Source organism: Seriola lalandi, unplaced genomic scaffold (genome assembly GCF_002814215.2).
Source record: "Seriola lalandi dorsalis isolate HSWRI2012SDOR001 ecotype SW California unplaced genomic scaffold, Sedor1 jcf7180002054464, whole genome shotgun sequence".
In the NCBI taxonomy this organism is placed as follows: Eukaryota; Metazoa; Chordata; class Actinopteri; order Carangiformes; family Carangidae; genus Seriola; species Seriola lalandi.
The window spans coordinates 193424-204755 of NW_019525017.1; the positions used below are offsets into that span (position 1 = coordinate 193424).

Here is an 11332-nt window from a genome sequence, read left to right on the forward strand (position 1 = left end):
CTTTGCAGTGAAGCACGCGCCGTCACACACACACACACACACACACACACACTCTCACACACACATTATTGCACTCAGCACATAGGGATCACATAGGTTAAGCCACATTCCAACAACTGGAACACAATAAGATGCAGCCATGATTTCTGAATAGAGGGAAAACAAAACCAGCCAGAAAAACAGGGAGTGGGAATAGAAATGTGTGTGCAGAGTTAACATCACATTTCTAGGCTTAGTTTTTAATTAACCAAGCAGTTTTGTTACTCAGCTTTCCCTCACTTACTTTCTTTCTTGTCTCCTGTTCCTGTCCTTGCACTCAGTTCAGTAAAAATGTACTCAAATAGTACAAATTGTGACTTACACTGCCATTCTCAGCTTCTTCATGCTTCTATTTCACAACATTTCAGAGGGAAATGTTACATGTTTTACTCCGACACGTTTATTTGTTATCGCCACATTGTAGCTTTTTGATTTTCCACAAACATATGATGAGTTTATAAAACGTGAATCATCATAATAGATGAAACTACTCAAAAATACAGTAAAGTATCGAGCTCCACCTTAACCAGCTATAAGTATTGAAATGCACTAATTTGCACTGATTTTGATGCTTGATGGTGAAGTACATTTTGCTGATAATACATATATACTTTTACTTGCTGGCCTTGTACTTGTACTTGTACTTGTACTTGTACTTGGGTATTTTAACAACGGGATTCTGGCTGTTTTACTTAACTAAAAGATCTTTTTACTGCTTTTTACCTTTGAACTTGTCAAGTCCTTTCCTTTCTCCAAGGCACGTCTCGGAGGGAAGTAACAGAGGAAGAGGGGGGGCCGAGAGACAGAGCAATGGGGGCAGCGGAGAAAGAATAGCAGAGTATGAAAGAGAGAGGGAGCGACAGAGAGAAAGGGAGCGCAAAGTCTTGTCAACCGGAAATAAAACAAGCTGGCACCCTCCCCATCCCCAAGCCCCTACACCCACCCCAAAGTCACATACTTCCTCTTCACTCTCTCTATCTCTCTCCTCTGCCTCCCTGCTTCCATCTTCCATCTCTCTCTTCTTCTCCTCTCCCTTCCGCTGCAAAGAGATATATTTAAACCCCGGTTCTACTCCGCTCTCGCTCTTTGACTCTACCATACATACCGTCATACCTGCGTCATTACTTACGCCTGACATCAAACCTTGTGTGTCTATTGTGGTGGGTTTCTGTATGATGCTCCTTTAACCCGCTTTGGGGCCAGACAATGCCTTTGTTTATTGTCCCACAGCTTTAAGCTCAGTGTGTTATAGCAGCAGAACAATACCTCTGTGGTCTGGGGACAATACCCAGGTGCTCTGGGAAAAGCTGTAACTCAAACGCTGCACAGTGTTTTTAGCTCTTGTATAAAAAATAAACTGTGGTCACTTTACCTGCCCAGCTACAGCATCTTCACAGGCCCAAAACACTGGTGCAGGGCTTCTGTAACACAGACAATATCTCATTAAGAAAAGAACATTGCAAAAACATTTGAGCTGAAGCAACTGGTCAAATAATCGATTAGATGATCAACTGAAAAGTCATTTTTCAAGCAAAGATTTGTGCTTTGAGTTTTGGACTGATTACCAAAAAAGGCAATTTGAAAAAAAAAAAAAAAAACTGATATGAAGATTTTTCAATATTTCCAGTGTTTTATGAAAAACATGAATCAAAAAATTAAGAAAATAAATGAGTATACTTTTCTAAAACAGCATCTTACAACTGATACAGTCCATTACATGAATTTTGCTTATTATTATGTACACAAAATTTGTAGCTTAAGTAATTAAAAATCAAATGTAAATGTAATGTATTGATATTAGTCATCAAATTAAATACAATAATTCAATAAAAAAAAATTGCCCGTCTTTACCAAACAAACATTTGGTTATCAAACAGTTTAATGTGTTTTGATAATTAATGATACAAACTGTAAATGATCTTTTGTGTCTCAAATAAATTGGAAAATCTAAAATATAATGTAATGTTAAGCTTAATATTAATACTCTTCATTATCTAGAAATATGTTTTTACAGCATAAATGATTCTTATGATACATAACATTTTTGTTGATGTTTGACATCATATCATTGGCTCAAGCAAATAGAAAAATCAATAGAATATGTATTATTAATACTATAACTTAACATTACTGAGAAATAACTCTTAATTACATGATGTATAAACATATTTAATATTTCAGGGGATTAACCAATATAACACTGTGTTGAGCCCAATATTAATGATGGTAATTACTAATAATATTTTATTTAATATCTGCTTCTATGTGCAGTTTCAGAATTTTCCTGTAACAATAAAGTAAATAATTCAACAGTAGACGCATGTGGACATGTCAAAGCTTTATCAATGTTTTAAAAATGATTTCTTCTAAGTGTCCGAATGAGGATCAATGGAAATGAGTCTTTACTAATGTGAACGTTAAGTTTAATCTGATACTGTCAGTTGTCTGGTTGCACATGTTTTTGTGTAAAAAAAAAAAAAAAACTTGACTCGACTTGACATACTTGACCGACAATCATACTCAATACTTGTGTGCAATTTATGGCTAAAATTGAATTCCATCATCTATTTATCATCCACTATCTCTCCATTATCTGTGCTTTATGCTCCACTCTCTCGGCCTCCCCTCCTCCTCTCGCTGGCATTAAGTTCAAACTTGACACTGATGTTGACTCACTTTGTCACCCCTCGGTGGCTCTCTCTCTCTCTCTCTCTCTCTCTCTCTCTCTCCCCCTCTCTCTCTCTCTCTCTTTCTCTCTCCATCCTCCATCGCTTGGAGGACAAGAGTGCCCGCAGACGCATTTCTCTCCAGAGCCCCCCCTCTCCCTCTTTCACTCTCTCTCACCCTGTCTAACTCTCTCCATCTCTCTCCTACTCTCTCCTTTACACACACACATTATTGTCAACAAAGCTGGAGAACAAGGGACGTGGGGGGAACAGGGGAATAAAGGTCCACAGAAGAGGAGAGTAACACACGGGACCCCCGCATCATTTCACCTGGAGAATCGGTAAGTTTGCAAAAAATTGCGTCTTTTGAGTGGTTTTGTTCTGTGCTGATGTCACTTCTTCAGTACTGACTTTTAATGGAGGCTTTGGGATCGACTACGCCGCCAACTGTAGTCATAAATATTTTCTGGAATTTAATGATAAATTAATTGTGGTTCAGGGGCTGCTTTATCCAAATAATTGATGTTTGACCTTTGACATTGTGTTGCTGCAATAGTTTTTTACCTTTGTATTCCTGTCTGACTCTCCAAGGAGCTAATTTCCCCCCAAAAAATGGGAATGCAAGATAAGATGAGAGTAGAAGACAACAGCTTTTATTCATCTCAGACTTAGACACATATTTACTGAGGCTCATAATGATGTTTATGGACATACTTCTGTACTTATGTCTTATATTGAAAGTTAAATATGGGTTTGGTTTGATTGTTTTATAGGAGATTGACTGTGTGTGTGTGTGTGTGTGTGTGTGTGTATATGTGCGTGTGTGTGATGCCAGTTTGACTACATATAAATGCAGTGTCTTTTCATGCATACGCGTGTGTGCATGCACGCTCCGGCTTACCAGCAAAAATAGAGCTAAAAGCAAGTAGCATGATGAATGTCATGGCTTTCAGAGTGGCTTCTAATGTACCCCAGCTCCCCATGGTATACTAGCATACCAATGTATAACACACACACGTTACGACAGCGCACATGTAACTAACTCCATTTCTGTCTGTCATCATGAGGCTAATTCACCACAATGCCGACCATGTGTGAACTCATGCGATATGAACCCCTCCTTCTTCATCTTCCCCAACCCCCCCACCCCCCACCCTCTTTCCAGAAGGAAGCAGTTGAGGATTGAAAGGAGGGAGAGAGGAGCGAAAGGTGACAGTAAGCAGGGGGCAGATACACACAGGACAGGACTCCTTTATTTCTCTTCATGGTGTTTTGGACACTCGTAGTATGTATGAGAAGTTAACCATGCTGAACCTGCAGAGCGGCTCAAACTGGAGCGGGCCTAACAACTGGTACCATGACCCCACCGGAGTCCAGACACAACACAGCACAGGTGAGGGGAAATTTTCAACATGTCACCGCTCCCACATCATCTGTTAAGTGTCGCCAAATTCAAACCGCAGAGAGAGGTAGCTTGGCACTTGTGGCTGTCTCACCAACTTCCTGTTAGTTCAGGGCATTAATCTCACAATCTGTGACGCATCATTGGAGGAATTTTCTTGGCACTCACACATCTCTTTTGTCACCTTTCGTCTCCTGGCAGTGTCTGAGGGCTGTCTGCTGGACACGGAGGGCAGCATGGGGGGAGAGGCAGGGGGAGGAGGAGCGGGCAGAGGGGGAGGAGTCCCCGTGGAGCGGGACGAGGGCGAGGAGTCTCAGCTGAGGCTGCAGCTCAAGAGGAAGCTGCAGAGGAACAGGACCAGCTTCACACAGGAGCAGATCGAGGCTCTGGAGAAAGGTCAGGCCATGCAAGCACGCACAGCGCTCTCCTTGCTTTCCAGCCAATCGGCAGGCTCCAGAGTGTGTCATGACGCAGCTTGTCCTGCTGCTTTTTCCCCTGCCAACACCTTTGTTATTGGATTATACTCTTTATACCTTGTTTACATCTTTTTTGAAATGGCAGGGGATTTAATTATGAGAAATCACAAACATTACACAAAACAGTCAGGTGTTTTATCAGGTATTGTGCCTGACTACTGATCTGAAGTTTTTCTTTTTAGGAAGACAATTTTTTATCAATCCCTGCTAGAGACAACAAGCACTGCCACCCGTGATCACTTCCAGATGCAAATTATCCAGAATCTTAACTCTAAATATTCCAGATATGTTCCAAAAAAGCCTCTGGCAGCATATACAGCAGAGTTTTGATGATGCATCTATTATTGTGGTTGTTTTATGCAGTGAGATCTGGCCCTCGTAGCCTGATATCCACTGAGAGGGATCAGAAAGCCACCCTTGACTGGATATGGCTGCAGCAGGCCCTTGAGCTAAATAAGGACGCAATGTCCACTGTGCAGCCGAGTGGAAATGTATCACTGTGGTCACTCTGTGCAAATGACATTAATGAGGTACACTGACCTCAGTGCACGGCCAAGGCACAATAACAATCATGTGTTGACACAGACGCCAATTATAACCAAGCCAATTATAACAATTTGCGAGACAGCCTTAATTTATCGTGTCATTGTTGTTATCTCTGTGCAATATGGATTCATTAACCACGTGTTACCGGTAGGAACTTTGGTCTCTAGTTATTTACAGCGGTGGTTATCTGTTAATAAACACACTGTAATTATCCACCCTGCTGCTATTTTTCATATAACCACATCTGTTTTAAGCAAATGAGATGATTTATTGCTTTGGTTTCTCTGATGACACATTATTCACATGCTACACAAATGTTAAGCATTGTGTCACAAGTGCAGACAGTTGGATGTATAAAAGGCGTCTCTGTTACTGAACTTGAAACTTCAGAGTTCATCAGGATGACTCACACTGTCAGTTAGAAGGAGAGGCATATTCTTGTTTCCACTTGTCAACGGCACAAATGTCACCAGTTTGTCAACTATAAATTAACTGCCACAATAAGAAATGATACTCTGATACAGTAAGTCTCTGTGATGTGAGCACACTGTTGTTCAAGCAACTTCAGAATGACGAATTAACTTAAATCAAGTCTCTGTGTCTGTTATATATTATAATACACTGTACAGACAGTCACTGTACCAGCTACTACTGATGATTTTCATAGAACTCTTCATGCCAATAAGTCACACAATATAAATCCAATCCCGTTTGAAATATTCAGAATTAAAAAAGATAAACGATGACAAAAGTAAAACCTAGAAGGATTTTTTTCTTCAGTTTAGTTTTAGTCAGCCTACTTTGAAATAAAGTGCCTACGCAGCTTCTCAACTTGAATCCTTTCATTTGAACTTTCTGCGTGTTCCATAAGGATAAATAATTTATACAAAGTGCAACAGATAAATATTTCAAATACGGTTGTAAGGATACATCTCTGCTTCCTGGATTTGTATATTCCAAGAAAAGATAATTAGTGATGCTGATATTAAGCAGTAATCCCCCCCGATAAACAGGGTAATATCGGTCTAAATAATGAGATTGCAGATAATTGATATTGATATTAAAATTCATTTTCATTTGAATATAAGCAAATTTTTAAAAATGCTTTCATTTAAATTATCAGATGCACAGCAATCCAAACTATATTAACACCATGCAGGACGGGGTATCAGGCGAGCTGCTCTCCAGTAGTCCTGTCATCCTCGATTAAGACTCACACTGTGTGTTTGACATACAGCTAATATCTTCCACAGAGTTTGAAAGGACACATTACCCAGATGTCTTTGCGAGGGAGAGATTGGCAAACAAGATTGATTTGCCAGAGGCCAGGATACAGGTAGGGAACATTTCGGTCAACCCTTGAATCTTCAAACCTATAATGTTCAACCTATAACAATACAACAATACATGATGAACAGGCCTGACAGAGGTCTTTGATTGACAGGTGTGGTTCTCAAACCGAAGAGCCAAGTGGAGGAGGGAGGAGAAGCTGCGCAACCAAAGGAGGTCAGGGGGTGTGACTTCCTGTTCACAGAGCCAAGCCCCTCTGACAACTTCCTTCAACACATCTGTCTATCATCAGCAGCACGGCAGCAGTTCAGGTAAACACCTGGACACTGCACAGCAGGATGAGCCTTTAATTCTTGTCATAATTATTCTCTCCAATGAGAGTATAATGTATGTGTTCACTGGCTCGTCCGCACAGCACATCAGTAATGCTGAAATCAAGACTTTACATTTGGTCTGTATTATTTATATATTTGGTGAAAGAAATATTTTACTAGTTTATAATTACAAATCTCAGAGCTCCCCTACTTGACATTTGAAGGCAGGGAAACCATTAGAGTTTCTCCATTAGAGCGCATCTATATTACAACATTTCCACGTTGAGATGTTCCCAACACATGTGTATGTATGTGTTTGTGTGTGTGTGTGTGTGTGTGTGTGTGTGTGTGTGTGTGTGTGTGTGTGTGTGTGTGTGTGTGTGTGTGTGTATGTGTGTGTGTGTGCGCGCTCACCATCTCGCTCTGTCTCTCTCTCTCCAGGGTCCATGTTGAGTCAGGCTGAGTCGTCCCTGCCGAGCTACAGCTCCCTGTCAGTTTTCTCATCTGGAGTCCAGGTTGGACTTTCATCATTCATCAGCATCTTCCAAACTTAACCAACGCAGGGTATCACCACAGAGCAGAACCACTTTACTGGCCTGTTTATGTCAAACATACCATAATGAAAATGAATAATAAATGAATAAACACACTTACTGTAGATATTAGTACTACCATCGTGACTGAAAGGTCTAATATTAACAATAATAACATAATAATAATGATACATAATTTATTCCGTCTTATCATAACTGTAATAATTGCTGTTGCGCCAGTCAAATTACTCACAATGATAATTTATTCACAACAACTAATAATGATAATGATAAAACAAGGTAACATAAATATAATACACAAATCTGAAAAGAAGCAGGAAGAAGATTTGCTGCTTTTCCTTGTCATACAGTTTCTGACAGTAAATGAAATGTCTTTTTTTTCTTTTTTAGAGAAAACAGTTGCAGCCATATAAATTCTACAGTGATTTTTAGTATCATATTAAAAAACTTATTTCTCAAATCTTGATAATATCTTATGATGGAAGGTGATGGAAATGAGAGCTCATCACAGTTAAGATGCAAGTGCCACCTCTTTGGTTCTTTAAGCCTGTTCATTATGTTTTAGAGCCCAGCAACATCAGAAACTGTAACACCGTCTTTATAAGTCAAGATTCTCAAGCAGATTTCTCAACATTTAGAGTCCGTGGGGTCAAAAGGTTAGAAAGCTGCTTCATCAATTTCAATTTATAAAAGCTGGAGTCACGAGGCTGACAGATATTTTATTCGAGGTTTTATAACAAACTGTTTATCATCCACATTGCTTTGATCATACCGAATTATCAGCAGCATGAGAATGCATACATTTATTGTTTATGTTTTACATGAATGCACGGGCGCTTCAACTTTAAAACGGATACATAAGACAAGTCTGCTCACTGTGACTAATGCAGAAAATATTATTTAATTAATTAATGTTTTGTAATGAAAGAAAAAAAAAACCTATAATGTAAAGCAAAATTACACAGTATCAATGTAGTAAGAAAATGCAGAACAAGCTTGATAATACAATGAAGGTGTGACGCTGCTGCACTTTACTCCTACCATACACTACTCTAGCACCGCCATGTGGTTAAACTCAAATCATGCCGTCTCTGCCTCAAACTGCCTGTACAGCTATGAGTGGTGTACAGCAATGGATATATACGATTTTTAAAAGGTGGTTTTCCTAGATAATATAGTCATTTTTTTGTGGTTCAAATATAAATCTAATCCAAATCTTTCCTTTCCTTCACCCCTCCACTCCTGCGTCCACCCTCAGTCTATTTCTCCCCAGTCGGCTTCCTCATACTCCTGCATGTTACCTCCCTCCCCCTCTGCCCCGCGCAGCTTTGACTCATCGGCGTACTCCTCCCCTCATCTGCAGACTCCACCCTCAGCCAACTCCAACACCGGTGAGTGTTTCTGTGTTAGATGTGGGTTTATTTAATGGGGCGTGACACAAGTACTGTGTGTGTTAACTGACGTGGTGAAAACTGTTGCTTCAACCACAAACCGTTGTGTTTTCCTGTCTCATTCAGGGCTCATATCGCCTGGCGTGTCAGTGCCAGTCCAGGTCCCAGGGACTGAGCAGCAGAGCATGAGTCAGAACCTGGGTCAGTACTGGGCCAGATTACAGTGAGCAACAGACAGTCACTTCCAACAGGCAGAACTAAAGAAGAACGAAAAAAAGGGCATGTAAAAAAAAAAAAAAAAAGAAGTGTCAAGAAAACAATATGGGGGACACACAGGTTTAAAGGGAGCACAGGTCTGAGATAAAGAGGGGCCTCGATGAGTTGCAGACCCCGAAATGCATTAAATGTTTACAAATTCAGCCAAGAGCAGCTTTGGTTGCACCTGACGGTACTTTGGTCATACTGGTATTTGCTTAGTATTATCAGGTTGTTTTTTTAATAGTGTGTTAATCATAGGGCTGTGGTCAGGATTAGAAATAGGATCAGTTTTAGGCTGTGTTTAAGATAATAGAGTCAGGATTAGGATCAGGCAAAATGTGGGGTTTAGTTTACACTGTAGAAGTGCTACAAGTGACACTTTGTGCTATTTGAGAATTAGCATAAAGTTTTACCATATTTTATTGTGTCAAACATTTCGGTTTTATACAAAACTACAGAAAAAGGCTGGACACCTGCTTCAACCTTTAAATGAAGCGTGAGACGTGGATAAAAGCTAAGAAAAGCCAGTAAGTGGCCTTTTGAGCTGAGACTATTTTGTTACACGTTTTAACAAATTGAATCCAGAGGTGGCAGGAGACTGAGGTTTGAATTTTAAATGGTTCAGAAGATTGACCCGACAAACTCTCAGCCCATGAACGGAAGATATACCGAAATGTCTCTGAAGTTTATATTAAAAAGTTAATTAAAAAAGTGTTTTGTGAAATGTAGCCTTGAAATGTTCAAGTATCAAAAGTGGCGAATGGCAAGATCTGAACTACAACTCCACCAATGCCGAAATGATTCAGTGGTACTAAGTAAATGCCAGCAGATGTCTGTATTGTGAGGTGTAACCACAGTTTCTTGTTACTTGAGCAGCTCAATGATATTGTGATAGCTAGCTTGTTCCCTGAGCATAAGCTGTGTGAGGCTACTGTGAACTTTAGACTTGCTTATGGCAATCACTTTTACTAAAACTGAAAAACTTACCATAAAAAAAAAAAGTGTAAATCCTGCCTATTCCTGCCAGCAAAATTACACTGAGACTGAAACTGCATATTTTTGTACAGACATCTGTGTATGATGAAGATAACTGTGGAAATATTGTCAGATGTTATTGGAGGGAAGAATGTAGCACGTTGTGGACTCAAATCACCCTCAAAGCACAAGTTTCATTTGTCATAAAAACATTAATAGGAATGCACCATATCACTATTGGTATCAGATATTGTCTGGTACCAGGCTGAACATACAAATATTACAGATTATGTACAGGTATTACAGATTGTTGCCAAAAATTACAGTTAAGCAATTTCATTTTTTTCTATTTCATAAAGACAAGGATGTTGTTTTTTATCAGAGGTATCAAAAAACGAACAATCGAATTCAATTAGAGCCCCTTTTTGCTTAGTGCCCATCATCAATCACAGCAGTATGAGCAGTGATCACGGATGAATCATATCCATCAGCCAGTGACAATCAAGCATTGTAACGCACCAAACAAAAAGACTTGAGAGACTGACAATCAAAGCTGGAGGTAGAGGAGATCAAAATGAAAAAAAAAAACTGTGAAATTATTGCAACACTGTGGATACAATAGCAATGACTTTATCAACTGTGCATGACCAAAATAAGCCGCTATAGACAATCAACTATTTGCAGAAAAAACTGTTACTGTACTTTGCAGGGTTTTAACCTCTGCTCACTTTCCTCTGACTATTGGTTTTGTTGATGCATCTCAGTTCGATCTCATATGAAATGTCTTTCAACTCTTATTTATTTGTCTTTTCACTTGTTCACATAAGTCCTCTGTGTTGTTTCTGTTGTTGCTGTGTGTTGTGTTAGTACTGTATAGCTACCAAGAGTCAACCCTTTTGTGAAGGCCTTGGATCCCTTTAATGAAAAATAAAACTGTGTGTAATGAATATAAATTCAAAAGTTCTTTATTTGTGATGTCATATTACATTTTACTCACTGTCCACGTGGTTCAAGAAAAGAATAAGCTCAACTCGACTTGACAGTTTGACTAATATACATGCAGATGACGGTTATGTTTGACAAATGTGATGTTTACAATACCATTACTGTCACCATTACCCAAATAAAATGCTTTTTTAAAAAAAAAAAAAAAAAAAAAGAATTTCTAGACATGTCCATAAATCAACATAAATGAATATAGGGTTGTTACAATAAAAAGAAAATGAACAGAAATCCAGCATGTGAAATGTTGGTTTACTTAAAGCTGATTTAATTTAATTTTTATATTAACAATGAATCACATGACTACTTGAACGTAAAAGGGGTCGCTGATCGTCACCAACTCTGCAACTCTGTAGTTCCTCTGAGCTCTATGGAGCATTTTACTTTGTTTTAGCTAATTGTTTTCTTTTTCTGGTCTG

General features: G+C 39.2%; 1 protein-coding gene across 1 annotated transcript; it reads left to right on the forward strand.

Moving 5' to 3' along the window:
- Nucleotides 1-2835: 2835 nt before the first annotated feature.
- pax10 (paired box 10) lies at nt 2836-11114 on the forward strand. The gene is made up of 8 exons (XM_023411201.2): nt 2836-3046; nt 3871-4098; nt 4309-4503; nt 6383-6465; nt 6574-6730; nt 7175-7248; nt 8546-8678; nt 8805-11114. Exons 2-8 carry the CDS (start codon nt 3993-3995, stop codon nt 8903-8905), a joined length of 849 nt encoding a protein of 282 aa, XP_023266969.1. The 5' UTR covers nt 2836-3046; nt 3871-3992; the 3' UTR covers nt 8906-11114.
- Nucleotides 11115-11332: the final 218 nt, after the last annotated feature.

Bases quoted from the DNA above. Each gene is read 5' to 3' on its own strand.
- pax10 (XM_023411201.2), top strand. From the start codon at position 3,993: ATGTATGAGAAGTTAACCATGCTGAACCTGCAGAGCGGCTCAAACTGG. The intron at 7,249-8,545 runs GTTGGACTTTCA...GTCCACCCTCAG, and splicing joins TTTTCTCATCTGGAGTCCAG to TCTATTTCTCCCCAGTCGGC. The intron at 8,679-8,804 runs GTGAGTGTTTCT...TGTCTCATTCAG, and splicing joins CTCAGCCAACTCCAACACCG to GGCTCATATCGCCTGGCGTG.